The sequence below is a fragment of the Fundulus heteroclitus genome, chromosome 19 (genome assembly GCF_011125445.2).
Source record: "Fundulus heteroclitus isolate FHET01 chromosome 19, MU-UCD_Fhet_4.1, whole genome shotgun sequence".
NCBI classification, from domain to species: domain Eukaryota; kingdom Metazoa; phylum Chordata; class Actinopteri; order Cyprinodontiformes; family Fundulidae; genus Fundulus; species Fundulus heteroclitus.
Genome location: NC_046379.1, coordinates 9,027,404 through 9,046,271, shown reverse-complemented (window position 1 = coordinate 9,046,271; position 18,868 = coordinate 9,027,404). Strand labels below are relative to the sequence as shown.

General features: G+C 40.9%; 1 protein-coding gene across 3 annotated transcripts in view; it reads left to right on the top strand.

Moving 5' to 3' along the window:
• kif26ab (kinesin family member 26Ab) overlaps positions 1 to 9,260 on the top strand; it is a 101,429-nt gene extending 92,169 nt beyond the window's left edge. For all 3 annotated transcript variants that reach the window (XM_021310646.2, XM_012852518.3, XM_012852525.3), the window contains 5 exons: positions 268 to 3,514; positions 5,015 to 5,208; positions 6,832 to 6,855; positions 7,057 to 7,207; positions 7,298 to 9,260. In XM_021310646.2, the coding sequence (XP_021166321.2) occupies positions 268 to 3,514; positions 5,015 to 5,208; positions 6,832 to 6,855; positions 7,057 to 7,207; positions 7,298 to 7,482 (3,801 nt within the window). In that variant the 3' untranslated portion in view covers positions 7,483 to 9,260. The remainder of the gene's footprint in view (positions 1 to 267; positions 3,515 to 5,014; positions 5,209 to 6,831; positions 6,856 to 7,056; positions 7,208 to 7,297) is intronic.
• The last annotated feature ends 9,608 nt before the right edge of the window (positions 9,261 to 18,868 follow it).

The following is an 18,868-nucleotide window of genomic DNA, read 5'->3' as shown; positions in this document are numbered from 1 at the left end:
CTTGTTTGTTAAGCAGCTACAGAGAGATTATTCCACCAGTCTTCTGATTTATGATCTCTTATAGCTATAAGTTACCAAACGCCTTTCTTCTCCCTGCTGACCCTAGATTCATGTTGACAGAAAAGGTATAATGGCAGGCAACTTTGTCAATAGCAAATCACAGTTTTCTCAAAAGGATTTCATAGCTATGGATTAAAGGCAGACCATTGTTTTGATCTAGTATATCTTTATGTATCTTATGTGATTTTCTTCTGTTCTGCTTTGAAGTATGCATCCAGTTCATCAGGAGGGGAGAGTTCCTGTGAGGAAGGCAGGGTTCGGAGGCCACCACACCTAAGGCCATTTCACCCCCGGACAGTAGCCCTGGACCCAGATCTGCCCGCCCTGCTCAGTGACCCAGAGTACTCTTCAAGTAGTGAACAATCCTGTGATACTGTCATTTACGTGGGCCCTGGGGGAACTGCAATTTCGGATAGAGAACTTAGTGACAATGAAGGCCCACCTGCCTTTGTTCCTATTATCCCCTCTCTTAACAAGAAGAGATCTGCAAAAGAGGGCTCTCAGGATAGAGACCAGTTCTTTAAATGCAACACATTTGCTGAGCTGCAGGAGAGGTTGGAGTGTATAGATGGGAGTGAAGAACCCACTGCCTTTGTTGGAGAAGGCAAGAGAAACCAGGCTAGCCCTAAAATGGACAAATCCAAGGAAAGCCAAGTCTCCAATTCACCAAAGACTGGAGTAAATATTTCTAACAACCAAGAGGGGATCTCAACCAAACCATCTGTCCCTAATCAAACGTACTGCAGTCCTGGTGTTAAACCTAAACTTGACACTAACAAGAAACAATGCATACCTTCAGAAATGGTTTCAACTGAGACTGTCCAAAATATATGCAGAACCAGTGCAGACGGTGAGAAGGTATTGATGTCTGAAAGCCAGGCTACAACGAACAAACCGACAGCTCCCACAGCCCTAAACTCGGAGCCTGTAGTGAGGGAGAAAGTTTACCCCAACAAGAAAGCCTTGCCGAAGCCAGCTCCACCGCCCTTACAGCAGAGGGAAAATCCAGAAAAGGGAGAAAAATCTTGCACCAGGATGCCACCGGTGGGAATGAGCCACCAAGCTGTTAAAAGAAGGGACCCTTGCACATCGCCTTTGCTCAGAGCACCTGTAGAGGTGTGCCAAGTGCGTTCGACTTTGAGGGAAAGGTATTTGGATCGAGACATCCTTAGAGCTACTGTCACCCTGCAACAGCCAGTGGAGCTGAATGGGGAGGACGAGTTAGTGTTCACTGTTGTGGAAGAGCTTGCCATTGGCAGTATTGTGGATAAGGGTCGGCCATCAAGCATTATTAGCTTCAACAGTGACTGCTCACTTCAGGCCCTGGCCTCTGGTTCCAGACCTGTCAGCATAATCAGCAGCATCAATGATGAATTTGATGCCTACACATCAACTGTGGGAGGATCTGAGGTCAACATTGCTGTGGTCACACCCACCCAGGAGGGCACAATGGAGTGTATAGACAGCAGAGGTTCGTCTATCAGTTCTTGGCTGAGCGAGGTCAGTGTCTGCACCTTGGAAAGTGAAGGAGCCCATTCCACAGATGTTTTCTTTCCACAGGCCCAACAAATCGGGCCAGAGTCCACCTTTTTCTTTGATTCCCTTGACATGTTTCATTGTGTGTCCTCTACAAGAGATGCCAAGAATTCCTTAAATGATAGTGGATTCAGTTTTTCTGAACAAGACAGTGACAGTGCAGCATCGAGTAAACTATCTTTGACAAAGTGCCCCCACTCCCCAGAATCAACCAAAGGGTCCCTTCGATTTACATCTAAATTATCCAAAGCTCACTCGGTGAGCACCTCTCCACTTCCACAGGGCTCTTCAATTGTCCACTCCAGTCTTCCCAGGAAGATTAAACCTACCTCGTCCATCTCTCATAGCAGTAGCAGTAGCAGCAGCAGTAGAGATCCACTGAGGCAAGAAGCTAAACAGGAGGATCCCTGGCAGCGCGTCAACAACCACGCAGAACCTCAGTCTTTTGACTCTAGCAGCACCAGCAGATTTCTCCGAAATCCTCCCAGTGGTGTCTTTTCCAGCAAAGCATCCAACAGCAGCAACAGCGTACCTCACCCTCCCAAGGTGCAGGGGTCTACCTCATCCCAGAGAGTGGTCGATGGCTGTGAGAAGTCAGCTACCAGGAATCCACCTAGTAGAATGCCTCAGCTGAGACGAGGTGCTACCACCCTGGGAACGGTGCCTGTTATCCATTCATCCACAGATCACAAGGGAAGCCAAGATATTGTTTCATCTTCCGGGAGCCTTAAATTCTCCTCGCTGGGGAAAAACAACAAGGCTAACTCACAGAAAGCAAATAATATCGCCAAGCCTGGTTGCACGTCGCCACCTCCTCCTCCAGTTAGAAAGTCAAGCCTTGATCACAAGACTAAGATTTTGCTGCCTCAAAGTGCCTTAAAGTCAGCATATGCAGAGGTAGGGAGGACCTATGGGGCCAGGGCAGCTGTATCAGAGGACGAACTTGAGGTACATCGTAAGGCAGACTCCACCAGTTTTAAAACCTCCAGCCTCAACACAGCCAAAGTTACCTCTAGCCTGAAGGCCAAAGGTTCTAAAGGAGAGGCTGGGCTGCATTATGGCAGTCAAATGTCACTTGAAAGGTGTGAAAGCCTGTCTCTCTCAGGCTCGAGAGCTGCGCTAAGCAGAGAGAACAGTGGGGCAAGTCTGGGTAGCAAATCCAACAAGTCAATTCCAAGATTTGGTATTCCTAATTCATCCAGTTCTCCTATAGCTACCTTTCAATCTAGTCAAAGTGGAGGAACCATTACTAAATCAGGTCAGATTAAAGCCTCTGTAAATACCAAGGCATCAGGAGCAGTTAATGGGAATAAAGCACGCTCACTGTCAGCCAACAGCTCCAAAGGCCTCAGCTCCTCTACTAAATCTTTGGCCTCTCCTGTTCCCCGGAATACTAATGCCAATCTCCCGCCATCAGGTCGAACATCAGGCTCTCGGACCACTGCTACAGTCACAAATAAGCCTGGGAGAGGGACTATTATGGGCACAAAGCAGGCCATTAGGGCTGCGAACAGCCGTGTGAGTGAACTTGCAACAGGCAATGTATCAGGAAAGCACGGCCGAGGTTCAGGAGATTCAGACAGCGGGAATGATAGTGGGGTAAATGTGGCCGATGACAAGTCCCCCACAGCCGTGCTACCCTCTCCGTACAGTAAAATCACTGCACCCAGGCGCCCTCAGCGCTACAGCAGTGGCCATGGGAGTGACAACAGCAGTGTGCTGAGCGGCGAGCTGCCTCCAGCAATGGGCCGCACGGCGCTGTTCTACCACAGCGGAGGCAGCAGCGGATATGAGAGCATGATAAGGGACAGTGAAGCCACGGGTAGTGCTTCATCAGCCCTTGACTCCATGAGCGAAAGTGGGATGTCATCTTCAGGCAGAGCGAGGAGCTCCAAGTGTCCCAAGAAGAGAGCTACTGGTAAGCCAATAATGTAGATGTGTACAAACAGTTATTCACATGATTGTAAATTTCGTTTTTAAATAAACAATCAGCTGTGCCCTTTTGTAGCATAGGTTAGGTTAATTATCTTTATTTGAATGTAAGGTTACTTTAGTATTCTTTTGCATTTTGTCACCCACATAACAAATAGCATATAGCATTTATATTGTATGTATTGTATATATAATATTTGATTTAAAATGAAACCATGGTAACTTAGTTAATATTTTATCAGTTTGTATATACAAAAAACTTAATAACTCACAAAGCCCATATGCAATCAAATATAGGGTCTATCTTGAATCACTTTGTATTTCCTCATGAAGCTCATATACATGTAAATTTTTCTATAGTTCAAAAATACTGCAAAGCTTTACTTTGTGTCATTTGGGAATTATAAATCTCAACCACATCATTTGGTGTCCCTCAAGGCTCTGTTCTTAGGCCCGTTTACTGAATATGTAAATATTCTCCCCAGCTCAGAATTTGGACAACTACAGCATCTCTTAATCATATGTATGCTGATGACACACCACATTATTTCCTTTTTACCAAATGACCACTTGTCATGATGGGCACTAAAGCAATAATATTAATGAGTGGATAGGATCAGAATCTCTCCCATCTAAATGGAGAAAAGAAAGAAATATCAGTGTTTTTAGTCCCCAAAATGAAAGTCAACAAATCAGCACTCCACTCGACTCTTATAGGCTGAAGACCACATAGCATGCAAGAGACCTCAATGTTATGGACTCAGACCTGTTAAATCAGCGTTTGACCATCTTAAAAAAACATTGTCAGTATATAGAGACTTCTGTCAAAACATGACAGAAAAAACTGTTTATGTTTAGGATGTTAGAATAATGTAATGATGTCTGAGAAAATATCAATCAGGGAAATTTATCCCTGCGACAGACTGGCGACCTGTCCAGGGTGTACCCCGCCTCTCGCCCAGTGAACGCTGGAGATAGGCACCAGCAACCCCCGCGACCCCATGAGGAATTAAGCGGTTTGGAAAATGGATGGATGGAAATTTATCATATCACAAAAGTCTTGAAATTCTGCCCAAGCTTCCTGGTTGGGATTTAAAAATCTTGTCAATGGTCTAGAACGCATTGGATGGTCTTAGGCCTTAAGACCATCGAATTCTACATTTCAGAGTTACTTGTCCCAAACTACACTAGCTGAGTCAAACTTTTATTTTTAATTTCCTCAGCTTTAGAACCAAATCCAGAAACAGTTGGCTCCTTTAAATTAGTGCTGCAAACATCACTGTGTACTGCACCGTTCTCATAAAAGGTCAAATATTGCTTTATCAATTATGCTTGCATTTTATTCTTTTAATTCCCCTTTATGTACCTGTAAACCACTTTAGATTACATTGTTTGTGAACTGTGCAACACATATAAACTTGCTTCACCTGTATCGAAAACATAAATTCAGGTTATCTGACTGTATCCTCTCTTTCCATGTTTTCAGGCTTCCAGAGAAGGCGACTAATCCCTGCACCCCTGCCAGACACGTCGTCCTTGGGGAAAAAGGTGGCCCCTGCAGGCCAGTGGGTGGACTTGCCTCCTATGTCTGGACAGTTGAAAGAGCCCTTTGAGATCAAAGTATACGAGATTGATGATGTGGAACGGCTCCAAAGACGGCGTCAGGAGGAAACCACAGAGGTGAGCAGAGGGTCAACTAGGACTGTTTGTGGTTCATATTGCTAAACTTTCGTCACGTCTGGGTGGAGGTCTTGTGACTCCTGCTTGTTAAGCCTATGTGATGTTTTGCAAGTGGAGCATTAATGCCATACATACTCAAGATGTACCACAAGGACTTACAGTACATTGTGGGAATATCTTGAAACCTTTCTTCCTTAATTTCCCTTTAACGAGCTGGACAAGAATAATACGTACCAGACGTTTGACCTTCAGTCAGCTCAGCAGCTAATCCTGGAGTTAAAATGTCTGTCCAACTCTGAGCTTGGTATTTTGGCAGCATTCCCAATGAATGTCAGGAGTGCAGTGCAGTGAGGAGGGTTACCTGATTTGAATTTGAGAGAAGACTTGGCCTATTCACAGGGAGCTGTGTAAAAAGGAAAACAAAAGATGGTGATGAAAGGAGTGACCATGATGGGGCGAAGCAAACACATTCTCACTTTGACAAAACCACTCCCAACTGGATTTTCCTGTTGGATTTTATTGCTTTTTCCTGTTCTGCGAAAAATGCTCCCATAATTTCAACTTTCAAAGAAGAACACAATGGAATGATGCCAGCTATGAACTGATGTTTAATTAACAAGCTATTAAAAATATGGACACATTGTCTTTCACAAGAATTCACACCCTAAACATTTTGTCAAGCTACAACAATAAAATATGGGTATTTTATTGGAATTTGTATATTAGGCCAATACAAAAGAAAATTATACATGGCTAAATTTCTTGATTTAATTTAAAGTTGATACTCCTTAATAAAGTCCAGTGCAACCAACTGTCTCCAGAATTCACCTAACTGGGAAGTCAACTTCTGTCTGATTTAATCTCAGAACAAATACAGCTGTACTATAAAGGCCACAGAGGTTTGTTAGAGAACATTAGAGAAGAAACCGCATTAAGACGTCCAAGGGACACAGCAGACATGTTAGGGATAAAGTTAAAAGGGCATTGTTCAAGCCATCATCTGAAAATGGAGCACAAATCCTATAAACTTACCAATGTTCAGGTATTAATTTAAACTGACAAGGCCCTGCAAAGTGAGCAAGCAGGAGGTTCAGGGTAACTTCGAAGGAACTGCAGAGATCTACAGCTCAGATGAGAGAATATGTTGTCCAGAAAGCTATTCATTGAGCACTACACAGTTCTTTTTTTTCTTTTTTGAAAGAGTTGCAAATGGAGAAGGTTTCTGTCAAAAAAGCCGTAAGTTTAACAGTTTGTCTATAAGGGGGACAACTCAAGTATGTGGGAAAAGATCCTGTGGTTAGATAACCAAGAATGTGTTGGTCTAATATGTGAGGAGGAAAACTGACCCTACATACACCCCTGAACACAACCGTTCACACTGTGGAATATGGCAGTGGCAGCGTCATGCTGTGGTAATGCTGGGGAACAATGTAGCTAAATACAGGGCAACTCAGGAACAAACATATTTAACTTAGTGTTGTTCCGTCTTATTAAATACCAATAAAACATGTTTTGAAGTTTTTGTTTTTGTATCATGGCAAAGGATGACAAGGGGGTGTGAATATTACTCAAAGCACTATAAGATCACATGGCATGCTAACGTTTTGTCTCACTTTCTTCCAGCAACCGTACCAAGAAGTTGAAAAGGTAAGTTGCTTTTTTTTATATTGACTGATATTCTGTGTTAAATCTAAATTGCTACTTGATTTGAAATACAACATGTTTAATAAAAAGCTTTGTGTCCTTGATAGAAATTTTTTTTTTTAATTTTTCATTGAGGGGAAACAGATTTACTTCTAAATCTGCAAAATCGGTTGTAATTAACAATCCCCTTTTTCCCTTTTTTAGGGTCTGCTGTATTTTAACAACAAGTGGAGGTTGCTGGAGAGAAGGCAACAGCAGGTGAGGGAATTGAAAGCAAAGCATCAAGTGTTGTTGGAGGAGCTGGAGGACACAAAGGTTCGACTGATGATGGATCCCAGCAAGTGGATTGGAGAGTGTAAGTCAACGTCATATGTGTTTCACTGAAAAAAACAAACAAAACATTCAGCGGTTTCAAATGACACGATGAAATCTCTTGTCTCAACAGTTGACGTGGACCAGAGTTTGGATAAAGAGTCTCCAGAGTACCTGGAGGCCTTGGCTCAAGCCACGGAGGAGTTGGAGTTTTGCGTCAACCTTTGCAAGTCCCATGTCATGATGGTGACTTGCTTTGACATCAGCATGCCATCGACACCTGGCAATCAAGAGGGACTGCGTGAAGTCGAAGTCTGAGGACAAAAGCAAGTAGTGATCAAAAAGAAAGTGGAAGTGAGAAGAAAAGGGTAGAAAGAGATGTAGCAGTCAGTTTATAGACACGATTGGAGTGGAGAACAAAAGACGGATGGGGGACGGGAGCGGAGCTTTACCGACAAACACAACTCTTCTTGACCATCTCAGCTACAGTGCCTCGTTGTCCAGGACGGAGCGGAGAAATGAAGCGTGAGCACAAACGCTGTTGTCTTCATGGCAAAGCAGTGGCTATCACTTACTGAAAAGTCAACGAACAACACCCTCAAGTGCCTTTTTTAATGTTCTTTTTGAGTCATTATTTTTCATAGAGTGCAGGTATTTTAAGCATACCTAAGCGTAACCCTAAACACGTTGCTTTTAAGAAAAAAATATTTTATAATGCGTTGTATAGTGTATTTAAAAGAATGTGTGGTGTGTACAATTATCCTTTTTTTAAGTGGGAAAAAGAAAGAAAAAAAAGAAGAAGCAATAAGCTAATGTTATTGCGGTCCCAGACTTTGCCTTTTCTCTTATTTCTAACCTCAAGTCAGCATTTTCCCCCATGGTCATTCAGCCTCTTGCGCCTTAAGTTAAAATTTGTATTTCTGTAGTTTTCTAGGCTTTTAAACTGGACTGTGTTATTTCATCAAGGACCGTGTTTCCTCCTGTCAGCCGGCCTGTAAAGGCTCACAGGGTGGAAATGATTTGTTTTACCCTACAGTTGCCTTTATCGAAATGGGTCTCTGTGGATCAGCTGTGGTGTTTGGTGGCAAAGCGAAGTTTATCCGTGTTGCGCTAACCGATGTTTGTCTCCCGGGAAATGAGAAAATGAAGCCAAAACAATCAGAAGGGCACTGTGATGGACAGTGAGAGATTTCTGCACTCTCAAAGGTGACAGTAGGTCCATAGACGCTCATCCCTGAGCCTTATTTCTCCGCCGAGGGTTCGGACTATGTAATGTAGGACACAAATGAGACAGCACCAACGTGCCAGCCTCTTCCTGTACAGTATTTTTCCTTAACAGTACATTACCCAAGTGCTACCAAGCCTCAGTTCTATGCATTCCAGCACATTTACACTCCAGCTATTTTAAAGGAAGTCAGCAACAACTTTAATCTTTATTATTTAGTCTTTATTAGGGGAAATAAATGCCGACATTTATGTCATTTGTCCCAGAAAGAGTCTAAAAGTCCTTTCTCTCATAAAAGGATGCCTAAAATTGGACGGTGATTGTAGCAGTGTTCAGCAAAAAAAATCAATCATGTCGGCTCTTTGAAGCCGCCCGAATGCGTTTCTGAATCAAACGGCTGACACGGAGAGAAGGAAGATGATCTGTGAGCATGACTGTTCCTAAAAAAAAAAAAAAAAAACCCCACGCAAAACCATACTGGCTATGATTTCTCCTGGATGCGTTTGTTTTGTTTCTTTTTACAAAGATGCACTCTCTCAGGCCCTCACAGAAGATGCTGCATGAGATTTTTTTAACCATTTTTACAGATGATTTATACTCCATTTTTACCATGCAAAATTTTTTACAGTAGTTTCGGTTTTCGCTGATGTAGAGGATGGGCTCATGAATTAAATAAATAAATAATAAAAAAAATGCCAAACAGACCTTCTTTTCCAAGGTGTAATAATATGTAAGGTCACGTTTCATATCAAAACCCATATTTTCTAAAACCTTTGTTTTTGTATGGGATTTTCAAACCTTGTGTATAAATGTATAATATGGCAGCTTGTGTTTTCTTTTCCAGTACCTGTGAATAAAATGTTTCTTCTTACAGGTGTGAAAAAGTTTGATTATTTTCCATAAGTCACATACTTTGTATATCTGAAAATTTGATAAAAAATAAAGGGTTTTTGGTCGGAAAATACAAATCTAGGCAAGTTGGAACTTTTCGGACTGGATGGCAAGAATGTTTCTGCATCAGCAGTTTCACTGGAAAGCTGCTTTAATGGATAGTACGAAATCTCAAAGTGAGGTTCTGATAATACTTTACAAAGGTTTACCATCGTTCCCTTAACTGAGGATTCTCAGTGTCTTTGTTTAGCTTATAATGGCACCAGGAAGTATTCAGACTTTCACGTTTCTATGCTTTGATTTATGTTAGCCTTATTCTAAAATCAGTCTGAGTCTAGTCTGAGTTTTCTTTAAAAATACACACATACACTAAATAGCTTAATGACAAAGTGAAACTTTTCTTTTCAGACATTTTGGTGAATTTGTAAATAATAAGAGGTAATGCTCGATATCATTCACAGGCTCTCTAACGGTCTTGCTGTCATGCACTACAAAAAGGGCACTAAAAGTACGCAAAGTTTTATTGAAATGAGTGCATTTGCCCTTGATTTGAGCAGGCAAATTTAAATAATCTTCCAATGGTATAAGATTGTTGCGCTTAAAACAGGAGCAACTCATCCACATCATCTTATTTCAAGTGCAGTGCATCTAATTATCTAATTTTAGGGATCAAAATACCCCTTTGGTAGATAATCATATTTACCTGCTGAAATAACGGGCAAATACAATTTATTTCAAGACAATTTGACATACTTTTAGTTCCCTTTTTGCAGTATGCAGCATAGTTTGTTCTGCCTAAAAGGAAAAAAATCATGATTTTGGTACTTGCAGATATACATTCAGGTTAGAGTATTTAAAGTTTTCTTTTTTTTTGGTTTGGTTGTCTCGTGTTGATTTGCTAATGTTAATCTCTGCTCTATAATTGTCACATATTTCATATAGAAACTATTAATCACAATTAGCTGAACATACAAAACAGTTTCATAGCAATTTTGCATTAGTTTCCTATAGTAAAACCTGCTATTTGTAGTTTATTTGCGATATTTGAATTAAAAATTCCTCCTGACCCAGAGAAATTTAAATAAGTATGATAGTATGCACTGACTTTTTTTTATATGTTAAGAGATTTTATTATTTTAATTTATCTAAAACAGTGTTGGTGCTTGAGAAGGATTAAGGGAATTTGGATTTGTGTATGTGAAATTAGGCCATCAATCAAGGAAAACAGCTTTATCCTACGTTTGCACGTCTGAGAACAGGTTTCACACAGGAATATCATAGGTGGCACACCACCTCACTGAATGGGAACATTACAGAGGTTAGTTCTTAATAAAATATTTTTCAAATATGCTATTAAGGTTTTGAGAGTGAAGTTGTATTAGGATGATAGAAAACCACTTTCGTCTTGGGTTAGCCAATAGCTTCACCCTCCAAGACCAACTAATTTGGATATTTACAAAGCAAAATTGCCAGACGAGTTATCTGCTGTAGATGTGAAGTTAAAGATTATGTCCTCGTAACAGAAGCTCACTCCCAAACTGTTTCATTAAACTTATTGGTAAAAAGATGAGCACCTGTTTTTAGAATGTTTTTTTTTAAACTCCTTGCAGAGTTTTCAGATTTACAGAGAAATAAGCTGTGAATTCATGACACCACAGATAATAGAAATGTAGAGTAAATTACAGTTTTACAGGTAAGTATTATACAAACTCAACAAAAATTGTCCCTTAAACTTTCAAACAAATCTTGATTAATTATACTATATCAACATATCTAATTTCTTGGGTTCAGTGTGCCACGGGAGGTGAAATTGGTGGCATTTTCCATACTTTTTTCTGTTAGCTTGAGTCAGAAGGGGCCAAATGCTGAACTTATAAAAAGGTTGAATTTGACAAATGGGAAATGAGATTAGAGGAGACGGTGCAGGTCTGGGGAGATTAATAACTCTCTGTATCAGAACGTCCTGCTGCTCAATATGATACACGGAGTCCTGTTGATTAATATACTGTAACTCTGTGGATAAATTCAGCTTGAAGCTTAATCCTGCTGTGCAATAACATCATGCCTCCCCGTTTTAATTCTGTTTTGATCAAAACCCTGAGAGGTTAATTTGGTTGACGGGAAAGACCAGCTGGTCACCATGTTTTAGATGCTGGGGGTGACATTTTCTTTATGGTTTGGTGAGTTTGGCACTTTTCCCATCATTGTGAAGACTGGCTCTTTGTGTTGAAATACCTTATTGTACAGTGTGCAGTAAAACCCATGATTTGCAGGTTTTTGTTCTGTTCTGTACCTTGTTTCTCTTAAATGGCTAAGTGCCTTGCAAAAGAGTTTCTTCCCCTCAAACCTTTTCCACAGTTTCTCCTTTTACAACCATAAACTTTAGTGTATTTTATTTGCTAGCTTCTTTTTTGTTGTTGTTGCAATACTTCAACACAAAGAAGTGCATACTTTTGGCATGTATTTGTATTTTGCTCCCTTTACTCTGATTCTCCTAAATAAAGTCCAGTGCAACCGATTTCTATTGAAAGTCACCCAATTTGTAAATAGACTCCACCTCTGTGTTATTAAATCCTAGCATAAACACATCTGCTCTTTGACCTCAGAACTTTGTTGGAGAACATTAGTGAACAACACCATAAAGACCCAGCAGATAAGGTCAGGGATAACGTTGTAGAAACATATCAAGCAGGGTTAGGTTATTAATTAATATCCCAAGCTCTGAACGTCTCGCGGAGTACGTTTCAAATCATCAGCTGAAAATGGAAAGGGTGTTAAACCATCACAGATCCACAAATATGGTGACAAATTCATCTTGTGCAGGTGATTTAATTTATTAGGACAAAGAAGCTAAACAGAGTTTATGGGAGGATGGATGAAGCTAAATACATGGCAGTCCTGTTAATCCTGTTGAAAGTTTCAAAAGAGTTGAGAGGTTCACCTTCAAAGATGAGGTTGGCACTAAGCATGCTGCTGGAGTTAGAGTGGTTCAGTCAAGTTCGAAACCTAAATTTAATCATTAATCTGTAGTATTATTTACATCTAATCTGACTGAGCTTCAGCGACTCAACAAACAAGAATGAGCAACACAGTCTTTAGATTTGCAAAGCTGACACACATGCACCAGCAGACTGTCGGCTGCTGTTTCCAGGGAGTGTCCGTTAGGAGGGTGAATACATGTGGCACTCTTTATAAATTTTTGTTGTTGTTAAAAATCGTGAACTTCACGTTTGATTGACTTTCCACTTCACAATTATGTCTTTGCCGTAAAATCGCAAGAAAACAGAATGAAATCTGAGAAGGTGACGCGACAGGATGTAACAAAAGGTCGAAGGGAGCAAATACTTTTACAAGGCATTGTATGCGCCAGAGTTGAAACACTCGGCTGAGGCTGTTGCAGATGTCTGACGGCCTCTGTCTGGGCCCAGCCTGTCCCATATGACCTGACTTGCCTCGGGGCTCTTATCATTAGCGGGGGAGCCGGGGTGTTTGTGAGAATAAAAATGAGTTCACCGAAAAGTCAGACCAACCCCCCCCTTCCCCCTTCCACCACCACCAGCACCTTTGCTCCGCCGCCCCACTAAACAAGTGTTGATGCTGTGGGTTATCTTGATCCATTACAATCCAGAGTCTTTTTAATACCTTTATTTGATGACCGTGATGTTTCTATTCCATTATCATCTTATTAGAGTTTGAGCCTGTTTTATTTATTTATTTATCTATTTCTTGTTTAAATGAGTTATCTTTGTTCAGCTGACACTTCAAAGAAAAATAACCTTACCAACTCTGCTTTATGTCTTTTTTTTTGTCATGCATTCTTTAATTATACATCGAATTACCTCGTGTTTGGAGAGAAATCTGCATCATGGCCTCAGATGCATTTTTACGAGGAAAGTGAGCTTTTTGAACTCTCACTTCACCACACTCACTTTTAGTGGCAGTAGCTGGCTGAGACTGGGATTTACAGCTTTGCAGTCACACAGATTGGTCTGAGCGAACCAGGCTCGCTCTTTGAAGAAGACTCATAAACCTGACCACATGCTGCCACTTTTTCCCTGTAATTACAACAAGCTGGCGTGGAGGAGAGTCCTTAAACGATCAGAAGCTGGGCAAAACGTTAACCTCACACACAGTCTCTAGTCGTGCTTCAGGGGGGTCGTAACTATTGACATTTCCATCCACCAAACAGACTGCATGTGTGAGGAGTTTTGCCGAAGCCTCGACTAAAAGCTTTTTCTCCGTCTCGGTTGCAAATTATTTTAGGATGAGCGGACATTCAAATCCAATAACATGCCGCTGAGCCTGGCTAAGACCGCGGAGAGGAAATTAAATCAATCTATTCACTGAAAATTGAATTTATCAGATTTTTCAGAAAATGTTTAAACATGTTTGGTGTGTTTAATCCAACAAAGCGTCGAGATAAGAAAGGAATGGCACTCAGAAAACAGAGGCTTTAACACTGTGGATGATAGACAGCTCATAATTTAATATATTAGTATAAATTATGTGAATTAGCTCCCTTGTTTCCCAGTGTGCGGACTTCCTGAGTTGTCATCCGGCCTATCTGGTTTTCACAATAATGAGAAGCAGGATGTGGGTCATGAGTTCAAACAGCCTGTAAGCTGCCAAGGTAATGAGTGTTTAGGTAATAAAGATGCTCACTCAGTGACACCCACGCAGGCCGCCACTGATGCTGTCTGACTGTGAGCAGGCAGCGTCGTCCTCTCCATAACGTCTGCTTAAAGCTACAGGGGAATAAATCACATTGCGAGTGAGTTTGCATAAAATATTTTAAACATTTTTAGATGGAGACAAGCCGAAATTAATTATAATGTGTGATGCAAACTGTGTCTCCTTTGCATTATCATTTTGGTTAGTACATCATGCACTGACCTTGTCGAAGAAGGCACTAACCTTGTTTTTTAATCTGTGCTCTGTGGCCCCCCGGACCAGATCGCTTGTAGATACCCAGCGATTTACATAAAGGCTTTGTTTTGAAACATTGCTTTAAAATGCTTTCAGAATGCTGATGTTGGACTTTATGTGTGATGAATATTCATTGGAGGAAAGGTTCTTTGCGAGTAAAGACAAAAAAACCCCAAAGTTCCTTTGTTTTGCTGATTTCTGGGTCTCAGTACATTGTTGACAAGTGAATAGGTTGATGCTCTACTTACCTTTTAAAAGATCTGCAAATTGCACGCAGGAGAAAGTACCCAAAGCAACTGTAGTCTCTTTTATTATACCAATAATGAGAAGCATGAGAGAGTCGTCCCCTTCGTTTGCTGTTTTCCTCTCTAGTTATCAAACCCAAGGCAATCCCTTTGTGATGCTATACACACATTCAGTCCATTTGGAGATGCCACACTGAACACAAGTTTCCCTTTATATCATGATATATTGACGATACTGACTAAAAAGTTTTGATCATAGGTAAAAACTGTTTTAATACAATATTACATAAAACATAAATTAAATGGGAAGTCAAAAAGGCAAATGTTGTTTAAAAAGATGGATTATATTATACAAAGAAATGCCTAAATTGAACCCCTTAAACCCTTTGTAGCCTAATTTAAGAAATATTAGTCAATAAAATTGTAAAGATTGAGCTGTGCTTTGGATTTTTTTTTTTTTGCATCACAATATAATACAATATAACCTGGATCATTAACCAAAACTATTTTGTTTGCAGGGTAAAAACATGTTACACTTAAACAGCATTTTATATAAAACGTCTAACCAGCATATTTACTCAATACAGCAGAACTGAGAGTTTGAGCTGATTTTCGATCCAGTAAATTTACTTTGCTTCCTCTCCTCTGTAATCTGTTGTTAAAGCTGTTGATAATCCAGAGATCTAATCTGACCAGTCTCATATGGTTTTGCTCAATTGGTGGACTGATTCATGTGTGCCACATCCTGCTCAGCAGGCTGTGGCTCCTGCCAAAAGAACCAACTCTCTTAGTTTTCTTAAATGTAAAAGTGAAACCGTATAAGCCTGCAGGTTTTATGTGCATTACTTTGTCAAGGAGTAATTCAGTTTTCCATTGATCACTCTCCTGGTCAGTTTTATTTTCTTTAAATCAGGGATGCCTAACTCCAGTCCTCAATGGCTGGTGTTCTACATTGCTCAGCTCTACCTCTGCTCCAACAAAGCTGATTGAAATAGCTCAATTACTTCCTCAGAAAATGATTAAGGTCTGGATTGACCTGATAACTATATTGTATTAGATTTAGGTGTGTTTAACCAGGTAAAGTACCCAAATCTGCAGGACACCAGCCATTCAGGACTGACTTTGGACTCTAGAGCTTTAGATCTTTAGTTCCTTAACAAAAACTAATTACAACATATCCACAGAACAAAGACTTCCTAGTAAAAATGTTGAATCGTAAAAGATTTCTATGTCAGGGGAGGCAAGATATTTGCTGGAAAAAGTGCTCTGAGCTAATAGTCAGTTATCCCATCAGGCTGTGGTTTCTCAACAGATGTGCAGCCATGATGAGGGTGAGCCACCTATTTTAATTAGTCCAAAGAAGTTTCTCTATGACCACCAGCCAACTCTGCTCTTAAATTTCAGTTATCACCCTAAAGATACTTAGCTTTCTTGCAGCAGTGGGAACCATCTGGTAGATGACAGAACTTGGGCTACAGGGGCTAGCCACACCACTGAGGAGTCACATACCCCAAAGGCAGGAGAGAGGCTGATCATAAAAGGCATTTCTTTACTTTGCACTCTGATGAGAGAAGCTCATTATATCCTTTTACATTCACAAATTCCTTTATGGTGAGCATAGTTTATCTATGTGTTGTCCTTCATCCTTTTATTTATTCTATTTTGGTAGTTGGTGCACTTGGCGCTGTTCTTACATTATTTATTACGGTCTTGGCCAAATAGTATGAGTTTAGTTGTTTTTAAATTGTCCCAATGGACCCCTTGGCACATGGGCTTAGTTTCAAAAGGGAGTATAAAAGAGAAGCAGGTGGTTTTGATGGAAAATTATTGTAGGATGCCAAGAAAAAGAAAGAAAAACAGCATGGTTTAGAGGAAGAAAGTCTGGGATTGGTGTAAGTCAAGTTTTCTAGTTGTAGGTGTTTAGGTGCCATTTCCTTGAAATTTATACAATTATTTCAGGAACACATTTATTATAATACTGCTAAACCATCCTCCAAGTGACAATGTGTGTGTGTGTGTGTGTGTGTGTGTGTGTGTGTGTGGGTGGGTGGGGGGTTCTGAAAGATAGGATAAGATAAGAAATTCCTTTATTGTCCCACAGTGGGAAAATTCTGGCGTGACATACACACATCGTGATATACACACAATTATTATTAATAAAAAAAACACACTAATCTAATCTGTTAGTTCTGAAGCATCAAAGGATCAGCTTAATCAGAAATGCCGAGGGTAAGAGTAAAACATAAATAAATACCAGAGTGAGTATTTCACAATTATTGCATAATTGTTGACAATATGGCATACTAGAGTAAAAAAGTAAATATTAAGGACAGTGGAAAAAACTCCAGCCTATTTACAGAATGGGGTGGAGGACATTATCCATCAATTATGTTATTTTTCTTACAGTCATTCTGCCTCCCACCACCTGCTGTGGGTCCAGGGGGCAACCTGGACAGAGCTCCTAAAGAGTTTGTCTAACGGCTTCCTCTCAGATACAGATCAGCTGCTGCTCCACCAAAACACACCACAGAAGATAGCTGAAGCCACCACAGAGTCAAAAGGTCTTCAGGAGCATCCCTTACACTCCAAAACATATCCATCTCCATCAGCAGGTAGAGTCTGTTCTGACCCTTCCTGTAAAGAGCATCAGTGCTGTGACTCCAGTCCAGTTTATTGGTCAGGTGAACACCCAGGTGTTTATAAAAGTGCACTATCTAAACATCAGTTCTCCAGATGTTCACCTGTGTCAGTGAGATGGGTTTTTTAACATGAGGTGGTTCTGCTGGCACCAGTCTGCAAACCTCTGGATCCATTGTCTTTACTCTGACTCGTTCGCATCTGTGATGAGGCCAACTATTGCAGAGTCATCAGAGAACTTCTGTAGGTGGCAGCCTGGTGAGCTGATGGAGAAGTCTGCAGTGTAGAAGGTGAACAGAAATGGTGCCAGCACAGTTTCCTGTGGTGCTCCCCTGCTGCAGATCAGCCTGTCACAGACACCGCCCCATCTCCTCACATACTGCAGTCGACCAGTGAGGTAATCCAACATCCTTTGCTACAGCTAACCTATCCACTCCAGATTGTCCTGGAGGAGTTGTGGTCGGATGGGGTTGAAAGCACTGGAGAAATCAAAGAACATGATCCTCACAGTGCTCCCAGGATTCTCCAGGTGGGCCAGAACTCATTGCAGCAGGTAGATGATGCAGTTTGCAGATGGATCCATCTGCAAACTGCAGTGGATCCAATGAAGACCTCACCAGAGGTCGAAGATGGTTGGAGATCAGCCTCTTCATCAGGTGTGATATCAGTGCTACTGACCTGTAGCTGTTGAGGTCTGTGAGGTCTACGGTCTTAGACACTGGTACCACACAGGAGGTTTCCCACAGCTGTAGTACTCTCCCCTGCTTCTGACTGATGTTGACGATGCGCCCCACGATACCACACAGCTTATCCACACAGCAACTCAGGAGTCTGGAGCTGATGTTATCTGGACCTGCAGCCTTTCTCACTTTGGTCTTTTTCTGTGTGTTCCTGATTTGGATCGTTGAGATGGACAGGGTGGTGGAGGAGGCTCTCATTCGTGGAGTCATCTAAAAGCAGAGGGGGTGGATGATAACTGAGATGTGAAAGATGTGCAGTTCTGGGTGGAAGAACAGGCAGGCATCCAGAATGAGGGTGTTTGCAGCGTGTTAGCTTGAGTTGGGGGGGCTGGCTGGTAGAAAGAAATTTTTTCTTAAACTCGAAACCAATTTTTCCCAAGTTAAACAGGTAATGATCCTTAAACTAAGTCCCAATTACATTTTCTGTTAAATTAAGGGATTATCAAAAGAGAAGCGCTTTGTTGCTGACTGTTAAATGCACACGAAAGTCACAGGATCTCATTAAAGATGCATAGCAATCTGTTCACACATTGGCCATAAAATACTCAATACATGTAAACTGCCTTATTTTCTTACATATGGTCCTTTTTAAACGAGAAGCCTCGACAGGATGTCATCTGAAGTCTGTCGGTGACCCTTCATTTGTGAAACCATTTACTTAATGCAGATAGCTTATGGAGGGAGCCACCTGTGAACGTTTTGAAATAAAATGTGAGACACTTCAATCAGAAGATTTTTGGACTCATTTTAAATGATTATTTTCTTATTTTTTTTGTGGATCTTAGGCATAGCACAGGGAGAAGCTGGTTACCTGCATGAGCCAGGGCAGTCGTGCTTTACAAAAAGAAAGACTGTATTCTGATTGCGAGATAACTTTTTAAATCTAGATTTGATCCAGCATCTTTTTTAAATCTGTAATAATGTTCATGAAAAGTTTCTGATTTATATTTTTTGCTTTTTTTTTAACACGGAGCTTTAATTTCTTTGTGAGGAACCTTAAATAAAGATGAATGGCTTCATACGTGCTGAGGACCTTTGAG